At 42.4% G+C, this 16,593-nt stretch overlaps 1 protein-coding gene across 3 annotated transcripts; it reads left to right on the top strand.

The window, feature by feature from the left end:
• The first annotated feature begins 215 nt into the window (after positions 1-215).
• ddx31 (DEAD (Asp-Glu-Ala-Asp) box polypeptide 31) lies at positions 216-16,289 on the top strand. Of its 3 annotated transcripts, none has more exons than XM_031302161.2 (21): positions 216-288; positions 1,061-1,179; positions 1,276-1,449; positions 2,935-3,047; positions 3,525-3,600; positions 3,808-3,851; positions 4,342-4,412; positions 4,597-4,706; positions 4,986-5,027; positions 5,270-5,334; positions 5,709-5,828; positions 6,434-6,540; positions 7,419-7,648; positions 7,798-7,950; positions 8,050-8,109; positions 8,253-8,303; positions 9,348-9,487; positions 9,604-9,688; positions 12,007-12,118; positions 12,213-12,405; positions 15,346-16,289. In XM_031302161.2, exons 2-21 carry the CDS (start codon positions 1,069-1,071, stop codon positions 15,497-15,499), a joined length of 2,211 nt encoding a protein of 736 aa, XP_031158021.1. In that variant the 5' UTR covers positions 216-288; positions 1,061-1,068; the 3' UTR covers positions 15,500-16,289. The 3 variants fall into 3 exon arrangements, with proteins under 3 accessions (XP_031158021.1, XP_031158019.1, XP_035854750.1); XM_031302159.2 differs by having other exon boundaries at positions 2,917-3,047; XM_035998857.1 differs by having other exon boundaries at positions 2,917-3,047; positions 12,213-12,410; positions 15,344-16,289.
• The last annotated feature ends 304 nt before the right edge of the window (positions 16,290-16,593 follow it).

Genomic DNA, 16,593 nt, shown 5'->3' with positions numbered 1-16,593 from the left:
ATTTATGTTGACTGAGCTGCAGTAAATGATAGGCCTACTGACTGAATCTAAGCTTTTGTTGTTGTTGACCTGTTCAAAAGGAATAATTCATAAATGTATTATTAAAGTGATAACTTTAATATTTATATTCGACTTTTGCTCAATAATTTCCTATCACTGTGTGAATACAATTTCGAAATAAGACGTGAAGCTACTGCGCATGTCCACAGAATCAGCTGTGAAGGAGGCGGGGCTTCAGTGACGTACCAGGAAGAGATCCCCACGCGTGTAGTTTGGTTCTGTTTTACGGTGAGTCCGTTCCGTTCTAATTTTTCTAATTTTCTCTGTTTCTCTGTGTTTCTAAACCAACTAAAAGTTTACAGGCTAACTGAAAGCATCTGTTGGTAGCATAAGGGTAGCGTTAGCCGCTGAGCTACAACTAAAACACAAACACACGTGTTTTTATGTGTGTATGTAAGTGTGTGTAGCTAAAACCACATGCTATTGTGGATAACGGCACATTTAGTTTGCCTGTGCTTCGTGACTGTGTATAAAGTCAGAGCTAACGATGTTAAACAGGCTAGGTGTAGCAGACGCCAAAACCTTCTGTATGACGGGGCTCCATTCAGAAATGTGTCGGTTTAACGTTTCCTGACCTGTCAGACAGAAACACAGGTAAAACAATATCATATGAAACCCTAAACACATCGATAAGAGTCCGTCTTCAGTTCGGCACAAGTCAAATAAATCAAATTTTTTTTTAGTAATAGGTTTCCCATTTGAGTATTCTGTTATTATCTTTATGCGCCAGTAACATAATGCATCTTAAAGCTTACAGGTGCTGGTAATATCTAATAATCTGTCTAGTGACAGGGCAACTGTTGAAGAGCTGTTTGTTGGATCATACACATGCTAAATATACAACTGCGTTTTATATCATGCTGACAAGTAACTTTGCAGTCTTTCTAATACAGTTTGGCATGAGTCTGAAATCCTTTCAATCATTAATCCGATTTAAATAAGTGCTCTAACTGTGTCTGTGTGAGCTCGTGCAGCTCTTACCTGTCTTTCTGTGGCTCAGGTGTGCTGATGATGTCATCAGCAACAGAGGACCAGCTGTGTCTGAACATCTGCAGCAGTTTCTCCCCCTCTTCATCCCCCCGGTCAAAACCTCTGACTACTCAGCAGAGATGGGCCAGAGTGAGTGTCAACAGTTGACTGTGGTTTCATCATTGTTTATTGTTAAACTGTGCAGAGGTTTCAGCTGATCAGAGTTTGTTTCTGTTCGTCCTCCAGAAGAAGCACAACGCAGAGAAGAGAAGGATCAACTCCTCAGAGGAGGAGAAGAAGAAGAGAGGCTCCTTCAAACAGAGGAGACTGGACAAGACAGCAGAGGAAGAAGAAGAGGAGGAGGAGGAGGAGGAGGAGGTGGTGCTACAGACTGAAGCTTCTCCTCCTGCAGACACACAGGTAAACATACCTGTCAAACCAATCAGGTTCCTTTTTGAGCACCTGTTGAAAGAGTTTAAAATTAGACCTCAACACGTTGTTGTCTTCTCAGTGACTAGGTTTACATGCATGCTATTTTTCTGAATATGACAATATTCTGAATTTGATAGGGGTCATGTAAACAGCATATTTTGTTTGGATATTCAGAATTAGGCCTTATTGTGAATGCAGCCTTTTCATGTTAAGACGTGTGATATGCCGATATCATTGAGGTTTAAGGAGCATTCATAGGTCATGTGTAGGGTTGGGTACCGAGATGTGGTGCCTTAACCGTGTCTCATTCTGGTGCCACTGATATGCCTGCGCTGCTCTCTGATACTCCGAAACGGACGTTACAGGCAACAGAAGCATCGCTTGCTTGTGACGCTAGTTAACACTACACTCGACAGCAGCTAACGTTAGCCTACCGTTAGCTAGCAGCTGGATTAAACACGGTTAAAATACTGACAGCTAACGCTAAACAGTGTAAAGTGTGACTGCATTTCACTGTAGAGGATCCAACAGCGGGATGTTAAGCAGTGTGCAGCTGCCATTGTTGGAAGAACAACAGGTGCGTTCACTTGAAACTGGTAGCCTCGTGGTGCATTCAAAGTTATTGTAAAATACCCTTTTCCCATCTGGTGGTTGTTTTTGTCGTTCAACAGCAATTTACTAGTGAAATACGTTATTGTTATAATTATTACTATATTATTAAATCATTTAATGTTGACCATATGGCCTTAGCAATAAACAAGCCGTTCTTTAATGTCGCTGACTGTTGTTTAGTACCCTTATTTTTTTTTACTTTCTTAAAAAGTATCAGTTCAGGCACCAGCACAGTTTTAAAAGTATCGCTTTACCACCGGTATCGGAATAAACCCAAACGATACCCAACCCTAGTCATGTGTATACAGCACATTTCAGAATATGTGTCTCAATCGAGGTTTTTTTGCGCAGTTTTAACACACAGCATCTTGCCTTTTTACAGTCAACTCTGTGTGCGTTGTACACAAACCAACTGGCCAACAGTTTACAAGGCTGGGGTAGAAATGCATGGCCAAAAGAAAAGAAGGAGAAACACACCTTTTAAACATTATAAGAGACTTGGATATCAACAGATTTTTGGATATAAGCAAATATTGCAAATCTGATCTTTTCAAGAAGGTGGTTAAAGGAATGAAAAAAGCAGGCTGTGTTCGCGTGGTCCGCCACTGGTGGAACACTTAAAAAAAGTTTTTTTGTGAATTGCATGTAAACGGGAATATTAGTTGAATATTCATTTTCATTAGCCATGTAAACAGCTCAGCAGGAATGTTGTCTTTTTCAAAATAAGGGCAAGCTGTAATATTTTGTGCATGTAAGTCAGATTGTTCCTCATTTGCCACAGAAATGTGTGATTCTGCACATATTTATTATCATTGTTATTTTTATTATAATAATATCTTCCAGTCTCCACCCACTGTGCAGACAGACAGAAGGACACCACAGAAGAAGAAGGATGCAGTGAGGGAAACAGGAAGGAGCAGCATCAAGACTTCCTCTCTGTTTAAACACAACCCAGAGATCCCAGAGATCCACAGGTACACAGCTCCTCCTCTGATTGGCCGAACAGATCAGCCTCTGATTCTGATCACATCATAGCCAGCTGACATCAGCGTTTCTCAGATGTTATTGATTAATTGTTTATTAATCAATCGATCGATCGATCAGATATTTAATCAGTTACCAATAAACTTTTCCTTTATTCATGCATTTATCCATTCATTCATTTAATTTTTCTTTTTCCTGTCTTCTACCGGTCTTCCATATTTCGTACCTTTCCTTTACCCCTCCATTTCCTCATTCCTTCCTTCCTCTCTTCCTTCCTTTATTCATTCTTTTCTTCTTCCTCCTTCACCCATTCTTCCTTCCTTCATTCCTTGATCTCTTCATTCCTTTGTCTATCCTCCCTCCCTTGCTTTCTTTCTTCTCTCCATCCTTCTTTTTTGCCTTCATTCACCCCTTCCTCCATCTCTACCTCTTTTCCTTCTTCTATGATTTTTTCCTTCCTCTTTCAGACCAGTTGTCTCCCAGTTAAAAGAGAAGATTTTCACCAGTGACTCATTTTCAGACCTGGACCTGCACCCACACCTGGTAACACACACACACACACACACACACACACACACACACACACACACACACACACACACACACACACACAGAGTCATCTCCACTTAACTATAACAATAAATAATTATCATCTTTTAGTTTTATATGTGTGATGTTTTCATGTCCCTCTGTTATAGAAAATAAAGATAGTACATTCTGTGCTCTGATTGCCTGGTTTCTGTTCACCAGGTGGCGACACTGAACAAAGTCCTGAATGTTTCCACGGTGACCAGGTCAGTTCACACACACACACACACACACACACACACACACACACACACACACACGTCCTATTTTAATAATCACACTCACTGAGCTTATTTGTTAGATAATCCTCACTAATTGACCTAATTATTATATAGCTTATCTACTCGCCATCATTTGTCATTGCCTACTAATGTTTGAGCAACGTTATCACTGCGAGGCTGCCTGCCGAAGGTAAACACAAAGGAACTCTCACAACAGTTTGACAACAGATTCTTTCTAGCCATAACCACTCTGTAGGGGAGCAACTCAAACTCAGTATGGAGGGTGTTTTTGTGTTAAGTGTGAGCTTGGCAGTTCGACTGAATCGTAACCTGAAATTGATTTTACTTCACGTCGTGGGGATGTTGTATTTTGTCCCCAAAAGGGAGGTAAACCTCCACAACATGAGTAACAGAGACTGATTATGGGATGCAAACCACCATCCAAGAATCAACCATCTTTTCTGTGTGTGTTCAGTGTTCAGAAACGGACTATCCCAGTTCTCCTGTCGGGACGAGACGCTGTCGTTCAGTCTCAGACGGGTTCAGGTGAGACAAACGCACGCTTTATAAATCTTTATATTTACATGAATCAACAGCAACATGAATACATCTGAAGGTGATAACCTGCTCATTATTACATGGATTTAAATGATCTTTAATGGCATGTTCACAGTTCAGTTCTGTGCTGACAGAAAGGTTTAAATGTTAGTGGTATTACGTGTCTCTGCAGGTAAGACTCTGTCCTACGCCGTCCCCGTGGTTCAGAGTCTGCAGGGGCTCCAGCAGAAGGTCAGCCGGTCCGACGGTCCTCTGGCTGTCGTCATCGTCCCGACAAGAGAGGTGTGACAAATCACCTGTCCTCACCTGTTGTGTTCTCTATTTCAGCTCACTCTTAAAGGGCCAGTGCGCTGATCTCAGCCTGCAGTGTGTTTGGATCTTGAAGTTTTTTTTTTAAGGGAAACAAGCTGAGCAAACTTTAGCAGCAGCTCAGCTCGCAGCCCCTCCGCCGATGGGCCTAAACAGCCGTCGGAGGTTGAAAAACTGTTTGGTGACTGAAGATGACATTGCACCTGTTTAAACATGATTTACTAACAACCCAACTTTCTGTCTGTCGATCAGCTCGCCCAGCAGACGTTTCAGACCTTCCAGAAGCTTCTAAAGGTAACACAAACCGATCACATTTATCTGATATTATTGATTCTTTTTTGCTCATGATTATGAACACTGACTGTGAAAACTTGCTTCTTACTTGATGATCTTATCAGGATGTTTTACTCCTAATCGACCCCCTCTTTAATTGAATGCACCAATTTAGAGCTGAGCATGAACCCAAACTCAGTCCTGCAGCTGCAGGAAGAGTTGTTGATAACAGCAGCTCACCCACGTGTTCTGTTTCTCTGTAGCCGTTTACCTGGATCGTCCCAGGAGTCCTGATGGGAGGAGAGAAGAGGAAATCAGAGAAGGCCAGGTACACAACTAATCCCTGTACTTACCTCCTCCTCTTCATCCTCCTCTTCTTGTTTTATCCTCCTTCCCCTTCTGCCCTTTTTGTCAGAAGTGCTGCTGTGATTCTAAAAGTCCATGAGGAGGTTTTAAGAATCCTTGAGTATGTTGTGGGTACCTTGAGAAGGTTAAAGAAGTCCTCAAGGAAGTTCTGATTAGCCTCGATAAGGGTTCCAGGAAAAATTTAGGAAGTATTAGGGGCCTTGAGGAAGTTCCAGTTGTAGTGTTTCTTGCTGAAGTTCTGGAGGCCCTTAAGAATTTACCAGAGTCCTTGATGAGTTTCCAGTATCCTGGAGGTTGTACAAAAACCTGGACTGACTGACTGACGTCTCTCTTCAGGCTTCGTAAAGGAATCAACATCCTGGTGTCAACTCCTGGACGTCTTGTGGATCACATCAAAAACACCCTGAGCATCGCCTTCAGTGCTGTTCGCTGGCTGATCCTGGACGAGGCCGACCGGTAACTCACGAGTTTATAACTGCAAAGTGTTTTCTTTAACAGTATGTGTTCATAGTCAAATGACAGTGTTTTTAAACAGAATGAAGCAGACTCAAATAACACAGATGTGTCAGTTTAAATGTCCTCTGCATTGTTATGGAAACAGATGTTGTTTTTCATGATTCGAGCCGGTTAAAGAATGTTGAGATTAAACTGAAAAGGACCAATAATTGATCCTTGAGGAACCCCACATCAATTCTTTTCTTTCACATATGAAGTTACATATTTTCTGAGAGCAATGGGAAACTGTTAGCTCAATCAACGCTCCAATAACTTAAAGTACATGTATGTTTTAAATTGAACATAAACAGAAATGTTAAAAGTGGACATTGTGGTTTTGCCGCTCCCTCAGTGCTTTCAAAACATGACAAGACAACTTTTACAAGGTCTAAGCGTTGGAAACAGTTTTGACAATAATTTCTCTCTTAACTGTTGATTATCTGTACTTAGTTTATTAACAATGTTTGATCTTCAGACCTTCATCCAGTGTTTGTGTCTTTGTGTGTGTGTGTGTGTGTGTGTGTGTGTGTGTGTGTGTGTGTGTGTGTGTGTGTGTGTGTGTTTAGGACATTGGACCTGGGTTTTGAGAAGGATCTGACCGTCATATTAAACAGTCTAAACTCTACAGGACCAAGCAGACAGAACGTCCTGCTGTCTGCTACATTAACACATGGTAAACACACTGTGTTCTGTCTGTGAGCTCATTCCTGCTGTACAAAGGGGTCTGTCTTATTTTCTGTTTTCTTTATTTATTGTTTTTTTATTATTACAATTTGAATATTTCATTTAGATTTTTTTTATTCTTGTTGGTCGCTTTACTTCATATACTATATACTCCTATACTTTACAGTAGGGGTTTTCAAATGGACAAAGAGACAACTGGGGGAAAACAAACTCAAAAAATGTATTAAAACTAAATAATGATAATAAATATGTGCAGAATCACACATTTCTGTGGCAAATGAGAAAAATTTGTCTAAATTTGTTTACATTTAGTGAAATTGTCTTTTTACTACCAAGCAGAACGGCTATTTTCGTGTTTGCATTAGCAAAAGTTGTGGATACTAACTGATACCTGGTAGTTTTTTGGTATCACCTCGGTGAAGGTTCCAAGCAAGCTGAGCAGATTACCAGAAGGTGGAGTTAAAACCCTACAGACCACTGACTGGTAACTAGCGCGACACAGGACATCCTGCACAAACCTGCCATTTTAAAAAAGGCCATGCGACAGTCAATAGCGACAGCAATGTATTTATTAACTCAACCCCAAAAATGGCAGCCCCACAAAACTATGCCGTACACTGTGATGATTCTCAGGCAAGTTCTGCAGTGTCTTTTTTCTATGATTTCTAATTGGATTTATGGATGTTTATTCTGATACCCTCAGAAAGTGTAAGTCACACTGAATGATATCAATATGTTTTATGTCTGTGTGTTCACATTTTACTGAGTTACAGTATAAAGAGTTAAAGGATGGAGAGTTTTCATTCTAATTGCAGCAGTCTGTCTCTGAGTGTTTTAAAAGTATCTCAACATCCTACTGCGTTTCAGGTGTAACTCGGTTAGTAGACGTTTGTCTTCAGGACCCAGTCAACATCCACGTGTCTGGCCCTGCCCCCTCTGACCTCACCACCACCAGCTCTGCTGTGACCTCTGACCCCAGCACAGCCAGCCAATCGGAGAGCTTTGCTTTGCCAGAGTCTTTGAAGCAATATGTGGTAGTGGTTCCCAGTAAGATCAGACTGGTCTGTCTGGCTGCTTTCATACTGGACAAATGCAAGGTAAACAATATCAATGTATTGCAGTCTAGTTTTCAACAAATCATTTAGATCAGGCATCTTGCTCAGCTGGTTTTCAGTTGCAGCGACATAATTGGTTGACAGCAGATCATCAGTTAAGGGTCACCGTGATGACGACTGTGGTTGTTCAGTTTTCTCAGAACAACAAACTTATCGTCTTCTTCTCGAGCTGCGAGGCCGTCGAGTTCCTGCACTCCCTCTTCACCTCCGTCCTCTCTGGGCCCTCCACCAATCAGAAGCCTCAGCTCAGCTTCCTGCGTCTCCATGGCAATATGAAGCAGGAGGTAAGACGGCCACCAACGTTTCTCTGCTCTGTGGTGTTTTTGTGATCCCCTGGGTATCGGAGCTTCAGTCAGTGTGGGTGTGTTTGTTTTCTCCAACAGGAGCGCTCGGAGGTCTTCCAGCAGTTTTCCGTGTCTAATTCTGGAGTCCTGCTGTGTACGGTCAGTGTTTCTCTTCATCATCATGTCTGTGTTCTCACTTCTGTGCACAGAATCTAGTATTCATTATGCACCATATACAACACATGTTACAGTATAAGTTATATTTATTATTTAGCCCAAAAAATGTAAAATGTGTGTTTCAGGACGTCGCAGCCAGAGGTCTGGACCTTCCACAGGTCACCTGGATCATTCAGGTAATTATTCTAAATCTGACTCATCTCAGCAGTGTGGACATGCAGTTCAGGTTCAAGGTAGAAAACTGAAACATGTCTGTAGAAACAAGTGTATTCTCCCTACGAACGCATATGTAAATATTTTTAAGAAAATAAGTCTTTAAGCTGATTTTGTGACCCCGTCAGATTTATTTTAACGAATTTACTATCAGAACTAAGATTTTTTTAAACATAATCTCTAAAATCTGCATTTTACTGTGCATTTATGGCGCTTTTCCATTCCATGGTACCTGCTCGACTCGCCTCGACTCTACTCACCTTTTTTTGGTTTTCCATTACGAAAAAAAGTACCTGGTACCTGCCAACGGGTACTTTTTTTAGTACCACCTCAGTCGAGGTTCCAAGCGAGCTGAGCCGATACCAAAAGGTGACGTGAAAGTGACAGAGGGGTGTGTCTGAACAAACCCGCCATTTTTAAATAGTTTAGCCAGCTGTGTTTTTTTTGCTGCCTCCAGCTTCATTTGAAACAAAATGTGTCTTCTGGCTGTGGCAACAACAACAACACACCTTCCACGTTGTGTGTGTGTGTGTCGCGTTAGGTCACGGCAGTGTACTGCGGCGCCGCTTGTTTTACAGTTCTGCGGAGGCTCCAGGCAGAGCTTTCGCCGTAGCCTACGGCGAAAGCTCTGCCTGGAGCCTCCACAGAACTGTAAAAACAAGCTCAAGTGGCCTGATGTTTATACGCTGGTGTGTGCGTCGAGCCGGCATAAGACGACCAGCCACGCTGAGGCGGTACTAAAATCTACAATGGAAAACGGACACAGTGTGTCGAGGCGAGTAGAGTCGAGGCGAGTCGAGCAGGTACCATGTAATGGAAAAACGCCATTAGAGATGTTTCTGGTGGAGATGCAAGTCCGCCCGCTGAGCCCCGTTAATCAGCTCAAGTGACGAGTGAATTTGCTGTCTCTTTTCCATGGGTCTGACACCATGCCTCTCCGTTCTCCTTATGCATTCTCACCAAAACAATGCTCCCTGCTACTTGATAACATCAGTTTATGTTTACAGTACACTCCTCCAGCGGCAGCGGCAGAGTACGTTCATCGTGTTGGTCGGACGGCCCGTATCGGAGGAAGAGGTAGCAGCCTCCTCTTCCTCACTCCTGCTGAGACCGCCTTCATCACCGAACTGGCCAATCACCACATCAGGTCTGTTGTAGTACTATCTCAGTACCATCACAGCACTGTGCAGTACCTTAGTGATAGTACTACTGATGGTCCACCTCCTGGTTTTGACTGCGGGGGCGGGTCTTGTTGTGTTTCAGCCTATCAGAGCTGAAGCTGCTGGACATCCTGTCCAGTCTGATGATGGATGACACCTACAAGGGGCGGGGCAAATACTACAGCAAGGTAAAACACCTTTGACCTTTCAGATGGAGCTCCAGAGATATAAAGGTTTGGAGATGTTTGCAGAGGTCCTTGAGGTGGTTTAGCAACTCCAGGTGATTACATCATGGATCTTTTCCAGGTTCCTGGTGTCTGTGAGAGGGTACAAGGGTCTGCAAGGCGATTTGCAGGGCTCCTCAAAAAGGGTTTCACAGATCTTTGGGATGTTTCATTGGTCCCTCGTGTGGTTCTAGGTACCTTTTTTGATTGCGTTTTAGTGGTCCTTCAGAGGGTATCCAGAGTTTTAAACAGTTTTTGCATCTTTAAGGTTCCACTCTGAAGGAGTTTTTGGGGGCTTTTTTGTTTTTGTTCCAAGGTTCCTTCAGGTTATCCCAGTGTTTGAAGGGGTATAACGGGTTTCTGATTGAGTGCCAGTGTTTCAGGACTGTAAGAAGATTCCAGGGGTGGTTGAGGTAAAGGTGGTCATGGGATTTCGGGAACCTTTTAATAATCCATCCTGTACATGGATCTTTAAAGAGGTTCCAGGGTTCCTTCAAGAGTGTTAGGTGGCTTCTGGGGCCTTTGAATTGGTTCCAAGGGTCCATCAGGGCATTTTAAGTGTGTTCCAGGAGTCTTTAAGAGGGATCTAGGGATACTTGGGTTTTCTAAGGGAATTTGAATGTGGCACGGGGATCTCTGAGAGAGTTAAAGGTTCATCTGGGTGTTCAATGAGCTTTCAAGTTGGTTTAGAGGGCCGTTCGGGGCATTGTGAGGGTCTTTGATTGGTTTCCAGCTGTCTTTGGAGTCTCCTGGGGGTTTATCGGTGTTTTAAGCCCCCAACGTCTCCTTCCAGGCAGCGCTGCCTGGAAGGCACTAGGATTAGGTTATGGTTAGGGTTAGGTGCCTTGAAATCAACGGTCGCAGCGCTGCCTGGAAGGAGACGTCGTGGGCTTAAAACACCATCGAGTGGAGTGGAGTTCTGGGGGTCTCTGCAGTGGGCCCAAGTTTTCTAGAGGACTGCAGTGGATTCACCATGAATCTGATGGTCTGAACCAACAGGCAGCTAAAACCACCTGCTGTTTCTCTGATGGTGATAAGAATCCTTTTTTTAAACACTTGTTTCTTTTTATTTTTAAAGACCCAAACGTGACAGTGTCAGGCTGAGGAGCACCAGAACAAAGACTCTGAGTAGAAAGACTTCAGTGACAGTTAAAGCAGCAGGGGGGACGAGTTTGTGAAGGATCCGTTTAGACAGTTGTATTGAAGCGGAGACCTGACGGGTCCTGCAGCAGGTTGAGACAGGAAGTCTCTGATTCTGTCACTCTGACATTAACACCTTTTATTTAGATAGTATCCATCTGTTGAACATGAAGGCTGAAACATACTCACAGTTTCACAGGATGGAGCAGCCGAAGGGTTCAGTGCCTTGCTCGCTGGATTTTGATCTCACTCTGGTTCTGAGGCAGAACAATGTTTGTGGATCTTTTCTTTGATCATATCTCGGTATCAAAGGACTGGCGCTCCATTTGAACCGGATCGTGCCAAGAATTCATTGATCACATTTAGATTTTGATTATTAATGGAAAGCTGCAATTTATTGTGCAAAATCCTGAAACGTCAGGAAGATGTCAAAAATATAACTGAATACACCATGGAATAATAATATTAATAATTATTATTATAATAATTAAAAATTGAATGAAATCACAAATATAAGACTTTATGCTTTTTTTAATTTCCATTAAACTAATAATGTCCCATAAGTGTGGGTGATAATTCTTGGATTTATAGCAATCCATTAAATTACATTATGATGAAAATGCTACTTTCTATAATAATCAAAGATGTAAGTCAATGTTGTAAAGTAGGTGTTACGTGCATGCCTTACTTTGATAGAGATGTGATACTTAGAATAGATAATTATGACTTTCTGTCTTTGGCCAATGTTTACTTCCAATGTGTTTTTAGCACAATATCAAACCCGATCAAAATATAGATTTATTTAGTTTATCCTAAAATCAAGGAGATTATATGTTTCACCGCTGAGCAGTTACCTGCTGGTCTTTCTCTCGGGGCTGGATCAACCTGTGAGCTGTGGCCTTCATGTCTAACTGTATATTTTATTTGTCATAATAGTAATTAGTTAGTGGTATTTTATTAATTCTGCATATATTAACTGACTCACGATGATCCCAACGCCTTTGGGTCCCTGATGTTGCTGGTGTTACTGGTTACACCTGAAGGGTGATTTGACGGTTTGTGTTTACAGTTCATATAAAGTTGTTTGTGGTGAATAACAGCAGACCACTCTGTCTGTCTGTCTCTGTCTGTCTGTCTGTCAGAGTTCGTCTAAAGCCCTGGAGCAAGAGACCAGAGAGAGAGCGACGGTCCTGCAGACAGAGTTTGAGAACTTTGTTCACTCAGACGCTCAGTCAGTGCAGAACGCCAAGAAAGGTATGTTACGTTCAGTGTTTGTTTGTTTATTTGTTTGTTTGTTTACTTATCTACACAGTTCCTTTGTTGACATGTGTCCCTCTGATGTCATCAGCGCTGCAGTCCTTCCTGCGAGCGTACACCACCTACCCTGCCCACCTCAAACACATCTTCCACATCCGCTCCCTCCACCTGGGACACACCGCCAAGAGCTTTGGCCTCAGAGACGCTCCACAGGGCCTGAACGCTGCCCCGGGCCCCGGGGCCAAGACCCACAACAAGAACAAGAACCAGAACCAGAAGAAGAGGTAAGAGAGTGTGTGTGTGTGTGTGTGTGTGTGTGTGTGTCTGTGTGTGTCTGTGTGTGTCTGTGTGTGTGTGTCTGACACGTCTGTCTGTCTGCTCATTAACACACAACCCCTGCTGAGCTGACAGACAGTAACACACACACATTAAACACACACTCCTATACATAATTAAAGCTGCTGCTCCCTTCAGTGTGTGTGTGTGTGTGTGTGTGTGTGTGTGTGTGTGTGTGTGTGTGTGTGTGTGTGGTCGGTCAGACCGTGTCCAGACAAGCCCGCAGTGAGGAGCAGCTGTTGACAACAACACGCACACACACTCTTAGTGGTCAGTAGAGACATATTGTAATTACAGGTGTGTGTGTCTCAATCCTAAGGGTGCTGGCCAGTTGTGTAATAGTGCGTTCAGGTGATCCTCATGATCATACATCTCATGAAGACTTAAACCAACACTGTATTAGTGAGCGGTGGAAAAAGTACTTTACTGAAGTAAAATTATTAATACTACAGTGTAAAAAGACTGTAGTCAAATGGGCAAAACCACATCTGTCTACAGTGCAGCAGTACAGTGGAATAACCTGCCCACAAATCTGAAACTGAGTGTTTCACTGAGCACGTTTAAAGTGGTCTTAAAGAAATGGTTACAACGTACCATGTAGCATTTTTACTTTTTATGACCACGAAAGCTAAAAGCATGTGGACATAGCTACCCCGCCGCCTGCTATTTTCTGTTTATTGTATTGTCTGTACTTGTTGACTTCATGTTGTGGTGTTTTATCCTGTGGCATGATACGTGTTTTACTAAAAGACCACAATAGAAATAAGTATTCAGACTTTATTGTGTGTTTTGTCCTCTGTGATCTTTAATGTCGGCCTACAGTATGTAATTACTGCTGTGCAGTGTTAGATATCCTTTTTTTTTAAATCATCAAATAAATCAAATAAGTTCATGTCTGAATTCAAAATTCTATTTCAGTAGAAGTACGGAAGTATTATCAGCCTCATGTAGTGCAGTAAAAGTACACATAGTGCAGTAAAATGTCTTTCTGTCTGCGACTGCTATCTCATTTTATGTGACATTATTAGATTTAGAGAGTTAATACTGAGGCATCAATGTTAGAGCAGCATGTTACTGTTGTAGCTGCTCCAGGTGGAGCTACTTTTAATTACTTTATATAGAGTTTTCTAGTTTAATCCACTGGTTCCCAACCTAGGGGTCGGCCCCCTCCAAAGAGTCACCAGATAAATCTGAGGTGATTAGTGGGAGAGAAGAAGAAGAAAGTTCTGATACACAAAATCTGTTTTAACTTTCTGGACTTTATTGATAATTTTATCTCTTTTTTTTTTTACAGAAGTTTAGAAGGGTAATCATTATTTTGTGGATTAATGAACATACTCAATTTGGAGGTACTTTACTTAAGTTCAGTACTTGAACAAATGTCCCCTAAATTGCTCCCGATGCTGCGCCATCGGTGTGTGAATGTGTGTGAATGTTTATCTGATGAGCAGGTGGCACCTTGTATGGCAGCCTCGGCCATTGTGTGTATGAATGTGTGTGTGAATGGTGCCTGGACTCTGTAGAAGCGCTTTGAGTAGTCGTTAAGACTAGAAAAGCGCTATATAAATGCAGTCCATTTACATGCGGTCCATGTATATCCATAGCTGTTGCTATGGAGAAGAAGTCAGTTAGAAGTGTTTTTTAAAGATGTATTATAAGAACTGGGTACAGCGTTCGAGGCAGAGCCCGTTTATTCCTATGAGAGTTACTCAGTGGTGCAGGAAGCCTTCATGGAGCCAAAACTTAACTCAGATGGTCGGCACTACTTCCGCTGGCCGAGCTGGCTACTTCCAGTTTAGCGCTCCACTAAATTAAATAGGGATTCAATGATTTAATCGTGCGTCACTTGTAGACTTTCCAAATGTAATCAGACCGAATAGATCAAATTCTCAATGTAAGTCTATGGAAAAAGTCTTCTTGGACCAGAGGGCATCATGTAACGGCTTGGGAGTCCACCGCTTGGCCAAAGCCCGGCGCACTTCCTTGGGGCCATGGAGTTAATACATCCGTTTTCTCAGCAGTATCATCTTTATCTTCAGCTCAACATTAATGTGAAGCTCTGTGATTGGCTGTCAGTGAAATGCACTCTGGGAGTCATAGTTGACTTCTTCAGTGTGTATGTTCACAGACGTTGTGTTAAAGAAGCAGATATTTTCTTTTCTGTTACGTCCTTAGCTAGGGGTATCAGGACATAAACATAAAACCAGATGGAATTGGTATTAGAAAGGAAATTTATTCCAGAATCAGGTAAATGACAAACAGTGCTCAAACAAAAAGGACAAGTGGGCCGATGGGTGCTGCGGAAAACAAAAACAGAATATAACAAAAGGAGATCTTCAAAAAGGGAAGACTATTTCTAAATCTAAATGAAAACGAAAGATTAAACAAAACACCTCTCTAACTTAAATACTTGGTTAAACATAAAACAGTACTCACAGCACCCCTGAACCTAGTGTGACTAAAACAACACAAATTGACTACGTGCAGAAAGGATATCAGTTTTTAGCTCTTACTCCTAGGCCCACGTCCTCACACTCTCAAACAGTTTCTCTACAAGGTCTGGTCTGGCAGCTGCCCTCAGCTGCAAACAATTAGGCTCTTTAAGCTGGAGGCAGAGTTGATTGACTCCTCTCGATTGGCCAGTCAGGCCTGCCGCACCAATCAGCAGCTCCCTTCTCCAGGCACTGGGCGGGGCTTTCCCGGTCCATCCAATCAGCAGCACGGGATGGCACAGCCTGCTTTGCATCTCATATCATTCTCCATTATACTACACACATGAGGGTGTTGCCGGCAGCCGTAACACACTGTTGTACCTTTTTTGTTTCGTTTTGATCACAGAGTGAACATGAAGCAGACTAAACTTTAACATTTGATTTAATCGTCCTCAGGTTCTCTCGCGGTCAGAGGGAGGACAGCCTGCTTTGCTCCGAGTTCTCCAGCGGGTTGGAGGGAGCAGACGCCAAGACCAAGAAGAAAAAGAAGAAGAAGAAGACGACGACGACGTTTGGTCAGTCAGGAGAGGAAGAGGAGGAGGAGGAGTAATTAGGGTGTGCAGCAGCGGGAGTGCCTATGAGCAAAGGTGACGACCTGCAAACCGCTGACTGACTCGCTGTTACAGACACACGTCAGACTTTTAGTCCATTAGATAATAAATCTGGATCAGAGTGCAGACGCAGACCTGAAGTCCAGGAGTCAGAGAGTGTTCAGACAGATCGATGACATTTAGATTGCACACAAAGTCACCGGAAAGACATGATTAGACTCAAATTGATCTGAGTGAGATCTGTGTGAGTTGTAAATGTCGAAATTTGAGTGAAACATTGACGGTTATGCTGAAGTCTTCATGTAAAAACAGGAGTCTGCGTCTGTTGCTTCAGCTAACGTCGGTACAGTGGGTTCAAATCCAGTGAACAATGCTTCACTCTTCCCGTCTGAACACATATTTAAAATATCTGATATAAAGTTTTCTGAATTCAACAGGAAACATTCTCAAAATACAGTTTTTCATAAATGACTCTTCTCTGTAAGACATCTTTAAAATGTTGTTGTACTGAAATGAACTCAGGCTCCTCTCTGCCTCAACAGTTGCTTTACCTTTCCATCTTTTTTAAAGGCTAGATTTGGTTTCCAGATAGACTCTGATGGCTTTAACAAACTGAAGACCGGACGTGTTTTTATTGTTGAAGTCTTCACAGATTCAGAATAATGTGAACAGGATGTTTGTGTGTTCTTTAAATATGAATATTTCTACAGTTTGATGTCTTTGATGAAGATTTATTTTTCTTTGTTGGAAAATAAAATGTAATTTTTTCTCTTTGAGGGTAGAACCCACTGACAGCGCCTGAACTCAACTTTTTAGGATTTTCAACTGTTTCCCAGCATGTGTTTCACTTCATTCTGCCAAATACTGCAGTAAAACTACAGTAATGCTGCAGTATTGCTACAGCTCAGTACTGCAGGTAAGACAAAGTAGTTATCGTCTGTGCCAAGCGCAATGCAGACGTGAACTGATGTGACGTCTGATCAGATATTAATGCTACTTCTTTCCTCATGTGAGTGGCCGCTGCTCTGAACTAAAGACGTTCAGCAGGTTCACTGAAGGATTCAACAGCTCAACTTGATGCAACATGAACACA

The sequence above is a fragment of the Sander lucioperca genome, chromosome 2 (genome assembly GCF_008315115.2).
Source record: "Sander lucioperca isolate FBNREF2018 chromosome 2, SLUC_FBN_1.2, whole genome shotgun sequence".
Taxonomy (NCBI): domain Eukaryota; kingdom Metazoa; phylum Chordata; class Actinopteri; order Perciformes; family Percidae; genus Sander; species Sander lucioperca.
The sequence above is the reverse complement of the archived record's forward strand: the minus strand, read 5'-3'. Positions and strand labels throughout refer to the sequence as shown.